The sequence below is a fragment of the Chionomys nivalis genome, chromosome 7 (genome assembly GCF_950005125.1).
Source record: "Chionomys nivalis chromosome 7, mChiNiv1.1, whole genome shotgun sequence".
NCBI classification, from domain to species: Eukaryota; Metazoa; Chordata; class Mammalia; order Rodentia; family Cricetidae; genus Chionomys; species Chionomys nivalis.
This window is the reverse complement of record NC_080092.1, coordinates 65,865,470-65,879,719: the sequence shown is the minus strand read 5'-3', so window position 1 is coordinate 65,879,719 and position 14,250 is coordinate 65,865,470. Positions and strand designations below refer to the sequence as shown.

Here is a 14,250-nt window from a genome sequence, read left to right as displayed (position 1 = left end):
CGCCTTTAATCCCGGCACTCGGGAGGCAGAGGCAGGCAGATCTTTGTGAGTTCGAGACCAGCCTGGTCTACAGAGCTAGTTCCAGGATAGGCTCTAAAGCTACAGAGAAACCCTGTCTTGAAAAACCAGAAAAAAAATAAAAGAAAGGGGGGCTGGAGAGATGGCTCAGAGGTTAAGAGCATTGCCTGCTCTTCCAAAGGTCCTGAGTTCAATTCCCAGCAACCACAACCATCTGTAATGGGGTCTGGTGCCCTCTTCTGGCCTGTAGGCATACACACAGACAGAATATTGAATACATAATAAATAAATAAATATTTAAAAAAATAAAAAATAAAGGTTTGAGGCCAGCCTAGTCTAGAAGAGCTAGTTCCAGGACAGGAACCAAAAGCCACGGAGAAACCCTGTCTCGAAAAATAAAAAAAAAGAAAAGAAAAAAAAAGAAAAGAAAAGAAAGAAAGCCTACATCTAGAATGGTCATATTAAAAATGGCTTTCCCCTAAATGCTACAGGCTATAAATATACTCTCACACCCACAAACAAGTGTTCAGCCAATTGGAAAGCACACACACAGCATTCCTACTGCACGATATCAAACAAAATAAGCTTAGGTAGCCCAGTGGTTTAAAGCAGACACTGGGGCTGGAGAGATGGCTCAGCGGTTAAGAGCATTGCCTGCTCTTCCAAAGGTCCTGAGTTCAATTCCCAGCAACCACATGGTGGCTCACAACCATCTGTAATGAGGTCTGGTGCCCTTTTCTGGCCTGCAGGCATACACACACACAGAACATTGTATACATAATAAATAAATAAGAAATCTTTAAAAAAATAAAAAAATAACAAAAAATAAAGCAGACACTGGAAGTGGAATGCTTGGAGAAAACGTGGTAGAATTTTAAATACTCTCAGTGCAGAAGTCCTTTCAAAGTCATTAAAACCCATAAAATAGGACTGGAGAGATGGCTCAGTGGTTAAGAGCAATGGCTGCTCTTCCAGAGGTCCTGAGTTCAATTCCCAGCAACCATATGGTGGCTCACAACCATCTGTAATGAGATCTGGTGCCCTCCTCTGGCATGTGGGCATACATGAAGGGAGAATGTTGTAGACATAAAAATTAAAAAAAAAACCATAAAATAAAAGCTTTACGATTTAGTTATATAAAAAATGGAAAATGTCTACATCCACTAGAAGAGGTCTTGACAGTGGGGTCCCCGCTCAGCTGTGCCCAGCTCTGCTTCCCTGTTTACCATAGGAAAGTCTGGTTCACAAGTTTGACACACAAATCTAATGGGAAGGATAAAGTGCTCATTCATCTCCTGAACCACAGACATGCACAGAAGTGTTGCTGGAGAGACGGTGGAGGACCCCTGGTTTTGTTTGGTTTTGTTCTCCCCACCCCCTAGGATTAAGAGCACAGATCCGTGTATGATGTAACAGCGAGTTCCCCCTCAGCACAGCCTCCCCAGCTGCTCTCTGATGCCTCCCCCCCATCACTGCCGCATCAGACTTTGGGTGGAGACACCTTAGCTGACCACAAACAGCTAACCTTAGAGGTAATAAATGCATTCGAGGGCTGAAGAAGGCGCTCGGAGGTCAAGAGCATGTGTTGCTCTTGCAGAGGTCCTGCGTTCAGTTCCCGGACCCACGGAGCAGCTCACACCGCCACCTAATTCTAGTTCTAGGGCATTTGGCGCCATCTCCTGGCCTCAGAGGGCACCAGGTACACATGCAGTGGGTGTACTTTCACACAGGTAAACATGTAAATATTTTAAAAACATACATCAGTCTGCCAATTATTTACATGCTGTGAAAAATGAAGGTTGCCCAAGAGCAGGAGGCACAGCGAGCGGCCCCTGCTCATCAGCACCAAGTCCTAGTTCCTACACAGACTTCAGGTACAAGAGATATCAATCACCTTTCTTCTTGGGGTTTTCTTTTCTCCTCTAGACAGTGGTTGAAAAGATGCTCTTCTTTAATTTGTTAATTCAATAGAATTTTAAGCGACTACTATGTAATTGCTTAAGATATTCCAATAAACGAGAATTGTCTTCTGGCTTCCGCATGTGATGGGCCCTGGCACAAGTGTGCCCACACACTTTATGTGCGTGCTAAAAATATAAATAATTTTAAAAATCCTCTTTGTAAATTCATTATAGCGTGTATTTTGTCAGTGACAGAAAACTGAAATAGCCACGCGCTTGGCAAGTTTGAGGAAAGCAAGGGTTAGGGCAGAGACGTAGCTAAACAATTGCAGGAGTGGGATCATAGATCTAGCAGAACCTGACAACGACTTGGACTTTATTTTTATTATTTATTTTGTTTATTTTGAGACGGGTTGTTTCATGCTACCCAAGCTGTCCTGGAACTCTGGATCCTCCTGCCTCACCTCCCGCCTCATCTCCCGCCTCATCTCCCCATCGCTGAGATTATGGTGTGCACCTGCAGGTTCAGCTGACGCTGACTTCGGATGAAATGAGGAATGTTGGAGTTTTGAGCAGAGAAACCTGTGATCTGCTGTTTTAGAATTCTAAGGGCTTACTGGGTTTGAGGAAAAAGTTAGAGAAGGCCAAACCCAGCCCTCCCTAGTTGTCCTTAGGGAGAGCTCCCCACATGCTCCTCCCCGGGCCTCTCTGGGCGCACCGCAGCCTGGTTGGAAGGCAGAGGTTCTGCCCACAGTTCCTGTAGGTGGCGGTGCTGCCCCACAGACAGTGACCAGCGCTCTATTTTGCCAAGAGCCCCTCAGCATCGTGCACCTTTGCATTTGCCGGCCCCTCTCCCCGAAATTCTCCTGTTCTGTCACAATTGTCATGGATCAGCCAGCCAGCGGCCCCCGGAGTCCCTTCTTGAGCACCCCGGAAGCACTAGGTCAAGGGCAGAGAGGGAGCTGCGCTCGTACCACGTGTCCCCCCTTCTGCTTCCCTCTCTGGACTTCATCTAGACAGATGCTCATTTCACATTTAGTTCTGTGCTGAAATTTTCTTCTGGATACAAATTGAAAGAGAGACAAAAGGTTCAGACATTTACCGTGGCCCTAAGCTACCTGGTTTCCTTATGAGGCTGCCTTTGGTAGGGTCCTTGTTAACTTGTCGCTTGTCGCTTATGTTTAAAAAAAAAAAAAAGAGCCGGGCGGTGGTAGCACATGCCTTTAATCCCAGCAGAGGCAGGTGGGTCCGAGTTCGAGGCCAGCCTGGTCTACAGAGCAATTTCCAGGACAGCCAGGGCTACACAGAGAGATGCTGTCTCATCAAACAAACTCACTGGACCTTGGGGGCTGGAGAGAAGGCTATCAGAGTGAAGCGCGCTTCTTTCCCTTCCAGAGGAAGATGTGGGTGTTCCCAGCACGCACATGAGTTGGCTCAGAACCATTTACATAGCTCCAGCTCCAGAGGATCCCACAGGCTCCATACAGTCACACAGACGCAAATGCATTTGAAAAGAACGTCCCTGAGCCTACTTCCCTCTGAGGAATCACCATCTAGCTGGTTTCTGAAGCTGGAGACAGCCCCACCCTTTCCACCCCTCTGGCTCTCTCCTTTCCTTTCCTGCCTCTCACAGGCATCACCCATGCCCACTGACTGCTGAGGGTGTGGTTCAGAGGGATATGGTTGGCTCGAGTGGATAAGATCCTTTCTGATCTTCAACCTGGGCTCTGTCCTAGGCCTATATGGCGGAAGGAGAGACTCCCAACAACCTCTAACCTCCACAAGCAAGCTGTGGCACTAGCATGCACACACACACACACACCACACACACACACACCTACACCATATGCAACAATCAGTCAGTCAATAACAAAGTTGTTGGGCTTTTTGGTTTGTTTGTTTTTTAGTTTTTGTTTTTTGGCTTTTTGTGTTTGTTTGTTTTTCAAGACAGGGTTTCTCTGTAACTTTTTGGTGCCTGTCCTAGAACTCTCTCTGCAGACCAGGCTGGCCTCCAACTCACAGAGATTGAGGGAAATGGACACAGGAGAGCTATGGCTGGGCGGAGAGAGGAATGTAAGGTGGAAGGAGACAGGAGCAGGCCAGTCTGAGGTTTAGTGGAGACAAAGGAGTCAGAACAGGATCGACCCTTCGGTCTCAGCATTGGTAGAGGTAAAGACCTCTCTAGTGTCTAGCCTCTCAGTCTCTCTGATCTTCAGCATTAAGCCCTATATCTGACTCTGGGATTTCATTATTAAGACCAACTAGGGGTGGGAGGAGACTGTGAACTAGGAAGCCTATCAGTGAGGCTGATGCAGCTGCTCCTCAGCTGTTACATAGGAAAGCATATCCAAACGGAGGGAACTGTATGAGGAGCCCAAATTTTGATTTTGCATTTGACGGGAAACAATACAGCTGTAGTAGCGGCAAGTGGCATTTTGAAATGATGGTGGCAAGTGGAACTCATCATTGGGGACTAGATCGCCATTCTAGCAGACTGTGGATGCTGCTTCTTTAGAATTCTGTCTCTAGCCTCTCTCACCTCCTTATACCTGGCTCCCATCCCTGGAAATCTCCCCAGTGCCCCAAGTGGCATCTGTTCCATTGCATCTCTCCTCCCTTGCCACCACCTGCCCCAGGCTACCCATATGATGGAGTCTAGATGATTCCGAGGCTGCCAGAGTTCTCACTGACTAGCCCAGTTCAATCAGTTATCCTATCCTATGCTTGCCTATGGCTAACACGCATAAGCCTCTTTGTTCTTTCTCCTCACCGGACCTGGATGCCCCTCCACACAGGTGGCCACACTATCTGTGCACAGGTGGGTTACCTGCCACTTAGGAAGTGTCTCCAAACATTATTTCCTCTGGGGGTCTTATTGTGTAGCTTTGGCTGTCTTGGAACTCCCTATGTAGAGCTGGCTGGCCTTAAACACATAGAGGCCCAGTTGCTTCTGTCTTGCAAGTACTGGGATTCACAGGGTGACCACCAAGCCTGGCTCTAAATATTTTTAAGCAAATAAAAGATGAATAAACTTCAGTCAAGCAAAGTAGAATTTTCCCCAACCCATTTATTCATTATGAAAAATTGAGCATCCCTTTGATAAAGTAAATTTTTCTTTGCCCCATTCACCCTCCTCACCCCCCAGAGAGTACATTTAAGTACTCAGAGAGCCAGAGAGAGCTGGCGTTCATCCTTGCGGATCTTCTCATGGGTAGCTCTTGGGAGATTCTGGGCTCTCTTTAATCTGCTTTTTCTTCAGCTTTGATTTTTGAGAAAGTCTTCTTAAAGAATCTGAAAGAACAGAAGTCACAGAGGGTTCCAATGATACAACAACTAGGAAGAAATCCCAGTAATATATACAGGGGTGTAAAGAATCGAGAAGGGGCCAGGCAGTGGTGGCGCACGCCCTAGTCCCAGCACTCGGGAGGCAGAGGCAGGCGGCACTCTGTGAGTGCTGGGATTAAAGGCGTGTGCCACCACCACCTGGCTTTGCTTTAAATTCTTAAAATTACGTTTATTTATGGGGGGAGACAAGTGGCCCAAAGTACATGTGTGTGAGGTCATAGGACGGTTTGTGGGAATCGGTTCTCTCCTTCTATTCTGTGGATCCCAGGAATAAAACTCAGTCAACCAGGCTTAGTGGCAAGTGCCATCTCCTAAACCCATAACCCCATGTAGAGAACAAGACATTTTGGTCACCACCGAGGCCAAGTGACTGGGAAGGCCATTCCCAATGCCATCTAGCTCACTGCAGGATGAGTCACCCCCATTGTCCCTTTATTCCACGCCATCAGAGTGGGCATCCTGCCAGTGCTACCCCACACCTCCTGAGGGTCCATGCCCTCAGCACTTAGAACTGTTTCCACCCTGCTTCTAGTCAGATGAGAAAGGGCCGTTACACAATGTTAACTGAAACATGCAGGATTCAAAACATACGCACTATGACCTCTGCAGTGGGTGTTACACAGAACACCGAAGGAACCACACTAAATGCCAACCACACTAAATGCCAACAGTACTGGCCTCTGGGTATCGGGCAATTTTCTTTGTTTTCTATTCCCCGCATTTATCTGCATACTTTAAAGATTCTATAATGAGTGTTTTTGAGAAGGAGCTAAAAATAGAAAAGAGACCGAAGAAGGGGGAAGAAAGGACAGAAGGAAAACACAGAAGGAAGAGATGGTAGAAAGGATGGAAGAGGGTGTGTCAGGCCCAGAGAGGAGGCTCCAGCCTGTTCTGAGAAATCCCCAAACTTCTCCCAGCCCCCCACCCAGCTACCTCCCCTGACACCTCTCCTGACACCCAGCGGGCCTCACCTCCTCTCAAGTAGTTTGAGGATCTTGGCTCCTCCAGCAGGCCAGACTCTCGACCAGGGGCCTGCATTTTGGACAACCTCTCCTTCATGCCGCTGATATTCCCATGCAAGCCCCAGGCGCTGCAGAGCCTGGGAAGACTGTCCTCCTGGCTGGCCAGCAAGGATCTCTTGGGTGCATCCAAGGGACAGAATGCGACCTGAAATTGGGTCCATTGTTGAGGAGAGGCTGGAGAAGAGAGTGGCCTAAATTCTACCGTACCAGCCTTACCCAGCCCCGCCCCCAGCTGCTGAGAGACCATGGGATCTCACATTTGCCTAGTCAAAAGAATGAGGTGAGAGTCACAGAAAAACTGGAAACCCAGGGTGGGCTAGGCAGACAGCTGTGTCCCCTAGGTAAGTTTATCCATCCTAAGACGTCCAAGCACAATCCTCCTGTCTCAGCTACAGAAGGCTCTGATTATGCCTGCACTATTGCACTGAGGTATTTCATTTCATTCCTTTACAGCAGTGGGGGGGGGTGGAAGCCAGGGCCTCACACATGCCAAGTAAGTGTCCTGCTGCCCTCAGACCCCAGCCAGGTTACTTTTTTTTTTTTTAAATATTTATTTATTTATTATGTATACAATATTCTTTCTACATGTATGCCTGAAGGCCAGAAGAGGGCACCAGACCTCATCACAGATGGCTGTGAGCCACCATGTGGTTGCTGGGAATTGAACTCAGGACCTCTGGAAGAGCAGGCAATGCTCTTAACCACTGAGCCATCTCTCCAGCCCCCGCCAGGTTACCTTTTATTTTAAAGTTAAACCTTCCAAGTTTTTGAGAGTGATGGTGTCTTGTTTGCTTGTTTGTAATGAAACAGAGGAATGGTGCTTGTTTTCTTTTTAAAATCTTAACTTTAAAAAATAATTTAAATTGAAAACCTGAAGTTATATTTTGTAGTTTTTTCGGCCAGTGAAATCCAGAAATCCAGGAGTCACTATAATGGCAATGTCTTCTAGTTAGGAAAAGAACTACTAGAGTCGGACACCTAGTCAAAAGCTGAGGCAGGAGGATCACTCAACCCAGGAGTCAGAGTCAATCTGGGCAATACAACAGGCCCCCTGCCTCTTCTCTTCAAGAAAAGACAAGACAGGGCTTTGTAGATAAATCTGTAGTAGAAGCCTGGTGGTGTCATGCCTTTAATCCCAACACTCAGGAGGCAGAGGCAGGAGGATCTCTGAGTTTGAGGCCAGCCTGATCTACAAAACAAATTCTAGGACAGTCAGAACTATAACACAGACAAAACCTGTCTCTAAAAAACATACAAACAGGCCTGGAAGGATGGCTCAGCCGTTAAAGGCTAGGCTCACAACCAAAAATATGAGTTTGGTTCCCAGCACCCATGGCTGTCCCTCCAGGTAGTGAAAAGAAAACAAATCTGCAATAGAGAATTTACCTACTTGTGTGAGGCCGTGAATTCAACCCCAGCATTGCAAAACCAAAATAAATAGAAGGAAAAGAAAAAGAATTAACAAAATGATCCAAGCATTCCTGTTGGAGGGCAGCCGCTGAGATGCGGAGAAGGGAGGGACTGGCGGAGCAGATTAAGGCAGGCATTCGTAAAGGCAGATGGAGACTGCGCACTGGTTGTCTCCGCCCTTGCGCGTCCAGGCGCTGTTATCTCACCTCCCTGCGTTTGGATGCCTCATTTACAAATCGTCCGTAATCATTCTAATCGCTACTCGGGGTTACTTGTGAAGATCACAGGCAGGAACAGAAAGCGCTTGGCACAAAGGCAACGTTCACTGCTGTTCCTTAGGACTGTTCTTTTGAACCAGAGGCTCTCAAATGTGTTTAGAAGCCTTGAGAGAATCCTCAGAAGGTGAGATCTGTTTAACACGCGAAAGACAGACCAATGGCTTCTAAAGGAAAATAGTAAGGAGAGTCCACTGAACGATTCGTGAGGAGTGCATTACATGACTGCAGCCAGCAGTTCTGAGTGCAGCCAGGCGGCAGTGGTGGTGCACGCCATTAATCCCAGCACTCCAGAGGCAGAGGCAGGTGGATCTCTGGGTTCAAGGCCAACCTGGTCTACGGAGCGAGTCAGGGCTACACAGTCAGGGCTACACAGAGGGACGCTGTCTCGGACATACAAAACAAAACTGTCAGTGCATTGAGAAGAGCAGTGTGCTGTGCGCTCTCAGGAAGGAGGGAGAGGAAGGGTGGTGGATCACAGAAGATGGGGGGGTGATCTATCCTGAGAGACAGTGTAAGGCTAGGGACGTTCACCATACACTTACCAAAACCTGTAGCGGATGTAGTGGTGCATGCCTGTAATCCCAATACTTGGGAGGTTGAGGCAAAGGGACTGAAAATTTGAGGCTAACTGAGACTCAGTAGCAAGACCCAGTTTAAAAGAAAAATCAGGGGGAGGAGTTCACAAGGCTCCAGATCGTAGACTGACAATGGATACCCAGAGAAGGAGGGGCACTTTTTTCCACCCGTGTGTTACAGTTAAATTGCCCATGCTCTGCAAATAATCCCCATGTTGCTATAAGCAACTCTAATTAAATTTATTGGGTCATATACCAAAAACGATCAGTAAGAGTGTGTGGGGGGTAAGAGAAGTATATGGAAAATGAATATGATTAAAATACATTTTATACATGTATGAAAATTTAAAAACTCATTTGTATATTAATATGTTAATTTAAAAAGTTTTAGAAATAAATTAGAAACAATAGAATATATGCAACCGCAAACCTAACTCCTGGTGTAAACCACGGGTCTTCTCTAGTAAGTGATGTCTTACTAGTCTTGACAAATGCACCTAAAGGCGCTTTCTATGACTGCAGAAGCATGGAAGTGTAGGTGGAGCAGCTAGACCCAAATTTTCCACTGATAGTCCTTTAAAGTGGTTTTAAACGTATTATTATTATTATTATTACTTTTTGAGACAAGGTCTATGTAGTCTTGGCTAGCCTGGCGTCACTAGGTAGACCAGGGTGTCCTTGAACTCACAGATCACAGAGATCTGCTGGCTTCTGCTTCCCAGTGCTGAAACTAAGGGCATGGACCACTACACCTGGATAAAAGTCTTTTCATTTTGTAGTTGATCAGAGTGGCACACTCTCTGAACCCCAGCACTTAGGAGGCTAAAGCAGGCAGACTGTAATCTGGGAGCAGCCTAGGCTACATAGTGAGCTCAAGTGAGAACTTGTTTCAAAACAAAGTCTGTGGATTTTTGTTTTGTTTTTTGTTTTTCAAGACAAAGGTTTCTCTGTGTAGCCCTGGCTGCCCTGGAACTTGCTCTATAGGACCAGGCTGGCCTCACACTCACAGAGATCCACCTGCCCTGCCCCAGCCCCATGGCTGCCTATTAAACTTTTAAAAATCTGTCGGAATGTTCAGACCCCACACAACTGAGACACTACTACTTGTTTCATTTTTTGTTTGACAACAAGAAAAATATCTGCTCTTTCCTAAATCTCCGTTTGTGTGAGGCCACACTTCCCTGCGCTCAGCCGACAATGTATCATGAGACCACTGAATGAGACCTGATCCTCAGCTGCTTCCCTCGAGCCAGACGCTAAAGACCGCTGGAAAGATCAAACCCCACCGCTCTTCTGAATTGCTTTGAAAGCAAAGTTACTTTTCCATAAGTATTTTCATAGAATATTTACGTATATCTCCTATTTTAATTTTCAAATAGTAAATATGCGCTTCAAATTTTCGTATCCGTGAGCTCTAATAGGGTAAGTATGAACAGTTATAGCCACATAAGCTCATCTTTGGAGCTGTCACTAATCTCAAGAAATAAACGTCCTGAGATCAGGGTAGCTGAGAGCCATTGTGTGAGGATAGAGCTGGGCCAAGTTCTGTTTTCAGGCCCTGGAGATGTCCCCAGGCTGGCCTCAACTCTTCTCTAAAGCCATGGTCTGAGTGTGAAGGACTTGGTCAGCTCCCCCAGGGCCCAGTGTAGAGGAAGGTGTGCCTGGTGGTACTTCCTCAGTAGTGAGCGCTGGGAAGGATAAGAAGGGACAGCTATCAGAGGGCCACTCAGTCCGATCTAAGAACACAGCGACCAAACTCCTGCTGGACCTCAGAGGAGCTATCTGGAAAGCCTCACCAGGAACTTGGCTGTCTGGTTGGTTTTGGTGTACTTATAAAGCCGGCGAAGCTGCTTGGATTCCAGTTCTGAGAAGAGGGAGACAAACCGCCAGAGCATCCTGCAGAGAGAAACCAGGCTGAGGGCGCCTGCCGGACCCCACTCTCCCTGTGCACTGAGGGCACCTGCCGAGCCCACTCTCCCCCTCGCTGAGAGCGGCTGCTGGACCCCACTCTCCCTGTGCACTGAGGGCGGCTGCCGGAGCCCACTCTCCTTCGCACTATCTTGTGACCAGTAGGACCCAGGAGAAATGGGCTGCAAGTTCAGGTTAGGGGATGAAGGTGGAGACCAGGACAGAAATGCCACGGGCTGGTTACAAGCACCAGCACACAGCAGCTTGAGGATTCGTCTCAGGAGAGTCTTTAAAACGTGTGTGCGTGTGTGCGCGCGCGCATGCGTGTGCGTGCATGTGTGTGCACGTGTGCGTGTGTGTGTGTGCGTGTGTTTGCTATAGTGCATGTGTGGAGGTCTGGGGACAAGCAATAGGAGTGGCTCTCTCCTTCCACCTCACGGGTCTGAGGGAGAGAACGCAGGTCATTGGGCTTAGAAACAAATGCCTTACTTACTGAGTATCTGGAGGCTCTTGGCCAAGGCTTGTGTCTACCATGTGCACAGCTAAGGAACAGTCAGTGCTGCCCTGAAGGCTAGAGGGACCTGTTCTTTAACATCGCTGTCCCCCACGATCTTAACTCTCTCCTCTCCATGACTGGAGGATCTTGACCATAGTGTCATGGTGACTGGAAGTGGGATAAGGCAAGGAGGCTGCCTACTTTTTCCAGTGCTTGGTCTCCCAGGCTCGACAGTAATGTTGCAGGAAAGTGTTAATGTGGTCCCCGAGGGCCTCAAGGCTCTGCTTCATGTATTTTATCCGCTTCTTCTGGGGAAGGTCCTTGGGCAGGTTCAACTTTCGCAGGAACTTCTTCAGCGGTCTCAAGTATTCTTTACACTGAGGAGGTCACAGGTAAGGAGGGGGGGCTGAGAGGTGGGGAGAAAGGTCTGGCAGATGGGCCGGACTGCAGTCTGTCATGGCTCTGGGTGGTGGCAAGGCTCTACGGACTCTCCCACCCCAGCTCCATCCTGAGTGTGACAGGTCAGGTGATGGACTCGGAGCGGAAGTCTCCTGATTCCTCCCAGGCTAGTGAGGACAGGGTTCCAGGATAGCCCCTTACAATTTTGAAGGTATCCTGTTTCAGGCCCTTGGCATGACGGACCAGAGCATCTCTGGCAGAGACGGTGCTGGATCTCCTCTCTACGCAGGGAACGCTCCCCACCTGGAAGGAGGTGGCACAGTCAGTGAGGGGCTTGGGCCTCTGCAGTACCAAGCAGATATTGGCAAATATCTTTGACAGCCAAACCCTTCTCCATTCTCCTTATGATCTCTTTCTTAAGCATCTTTAGATTAGTGAGCCTGGGCAAAAAAAACACATCTCTGAAAACCTCTGCTTAGAACACCTAGAATATTTCACCTGTTTCTTTTCCAACAGTTCTTGGTTATCCTAAGAAACTTTACAAACTCCTGATAAACATGAACTCATTTTCTTTTCCACACATTCTTTGAGGTTAGCTCTCATCTATCTGCTTGTAACTGAGAACAGGAGGGGGGGGGGCATTTAAAGAATTCTGGGCCTCCTGAAGGGGACGGGCAGCAATCACTCTTCATTTTACTTGGCACTTTATTGAGGTCCCAGGCCCATATCTGTTCATCTCTGAATTTTAGCATTATGGCATGCATCTGAAGGGTACTCCATAGATAAGGTGGCGATAACAGGGGTCTTGTGACCCAAGTGGAGCAAAGGGAACAAAATATAAAATTAGTGGTGACAAAGTGGCTGTGAATTAGTACCAGAACTTTGCCAGAATTAGGCTGGGGCCACTGGGTCCACACCACACATTTTCTCTCTCTTTTCTTTTCTTTTCTTTTCTTTTCTTTTCTTTTCTTTTCTTTTCTTTTCTTTTCTTTTCTTTTCTTTTCTTTTCTTTCCTTCCTTCCTTCCTTCCTTCCTTCCTTCCTTCCTTCCTTCCTTTCTTTCTTTCTTTCTTTCTTTCTTTCTTTCTTTCTTTCTTTCTTGTTTATTTGAGACAGGGTTTCTCTGTGTAGCCCTGCCTGTCCTGGAACTTGCTTTGCAGACCCAGGCTGGCCTTGAACTCACAGAGATCCACCTGCCTCTGCCTCCCTGAGTGCTGGGATTAAAGGCGTGCACCACCCGTGTCAGTTTGCGCTTCACATTTCCACAGCCTCTCAGGATAGTCAGATTACCTGCTGTCTGTGGGAAAAGCCACACTCAGAGCACTTCGAAGGGAAGTTAGGGGGAAGGTAAAGAAGGAACAGGGCAGGTTCCTCCCAACTGTAGAGTGGGAACTTGGCCACCTCCATAAACACAGCCACATAACTGTACACAGACCATCACACATATGTGTGTTCACATAGGCATGAGTGAGCCTTTCTAAGGAACAGTAAAAAGGCACCTCCCATTATCTTGCCAGAAAACACATCTTTGATAACCGTGTTTACTGCTTATCCCTCACTCCGTGGTTCTGGGAAATCTAAGCCAGGCAAGCTCTCTACTACTGAGCTACGCTCTAGCCCAACTGTTTGGAGGAATTATGTTCTCTTGTTTTTGGGGGGCTCTTGCTAACTCACTTAAAGCACCATTTTTTTTTCATCTTTTCTTCTTTGAATTTTATGTTCATGGTTCCTAAAACCAGCCCCTTCCCTGGCTCCCTCGCATCAGAGTCTCGCTTCACCTCCTCTTGTGGCTTATCTCCGTCATTCGCTTGCCCATCTGTGGCTTCCATCTCAACAGCTGGGCTGGCAGGCTCCAGGACCACACTCCTAGGTCCCCCACAGGCTTCTAACTTACTGCTGCTGGGACCTGACTGCCCAGGTAGCGGTCAGGTTGGCTCCAGAACTCGGAGCAAAACCATGGCAACTGCCAACACAGAGCTCAGGCCTCTCTCAATCCTGTCCACTCATGCCTCGGGGTGGCCACCAACCATCTCCTCCAACTGGGAACTGAGCTCAGTAAGCGAGTAAGCAAGCTGGGTGCGCTGGGTACCCAGCCCCACTCCACATCCTACACTTTGTTTCCGTCAGTGCTCACAGCTGACCAGGACCGGATGGCAGACACTACTTATTGATTTTAACCCTGGTAAGGTTTTTGAAGTAATTTTCCTGGATGGAAACCACTCTTGCCTCCGCAGTTACACCGGGAGCTTCTTGAGAGAGCGCGTGTGTTGGCAGAGGTAGGGTGGGGTGGGGGTTGTAACAGTCTTTTTCAGAACAAAGAGAGAACGGAATAGAATAAGTCTCTACTGAAATACACTGCTAGCCCCTGTAGCCACCAAGTTAATAAACTGGTGGTGCCGAAGGATGACTGGATTGCTTTAAGGGTATTTACAAAATTACAGCCAACGTGTATTCATTAATCCTCACCAAAACCTTCCTGGGGCGAGGGGCGGTACCAACTGTGTTTCCTAATGAGCCTGGGTAGCTGAGCTCCTATCACTTGCCTTAAGACAGTGGCCACTGAAAAAGGTGCAAGGCTTTTGATCGGATTCCCAAGCGCTCTGGCTTTCCCTTCCCGCATGGCGGCAGGCGTCCGGGGCCGGTCTGGAGCTGCAAGGGCGGGACTGGTTGGTAGGCGCTCAGACCTCCAGGCTCCGCCGGGACCGCTACGTCCCTTCCTGGGCACCAGCGCCCCCTCGCGTCCTCCGGCAGCTAGTGTAGCTTGCTGCCTGGTGCAAAGACCATTGCTGCTGCAATTTCCTCACTTAAGCCACATCTTCCCTGGAACGCTGGATTCATTCTATCGCCAGGACCTCTTGGGTGTGTCTTCAGCGACTGGAGAGCCCTTTCTCCCCACCCA

The 14,250-nt window shown here is 48.0% G+C and overlaps 1 protein-coding gene across 1 annotated transcript; it reads right to left on the bottom strand.

Annotated features, from left to right (window-relative positions):
• Nucleotides 1-5,093: 5,093 nt before the first annotated feature.
• On the bottom strand, nucleotides 5,094-13,971 carry Chct1 (CHD1 helical C-terminal domain containing 1). The gene is made up of 7 exons (XM_057773956.1): nucleotides 13,895-13,971; nucleotides 12,642-12,774; nucleotides 11,554-11,694; nucleotides 11,155-11,330; nucleotides 10,346-10,445; nucleotides 6,236-6,431; nucleotides 5,094-5,210 (listed from the first exon to the last, which is right to left on the bottom strand). The coding sequence occupies exons 1-7, from the start codon at nucleotides 13,969-13,971 to the stop codon at nucleotides 5,125-5,127; spliced, it is 909 nt and encodes a 302-aa protein (XP_057629939.1). The 3' UTR covers nucleotides 5,094-5,124.
• Between the last annotated feature and the right edge of the window lie 279 nt (nucleotides 13,972-14,250).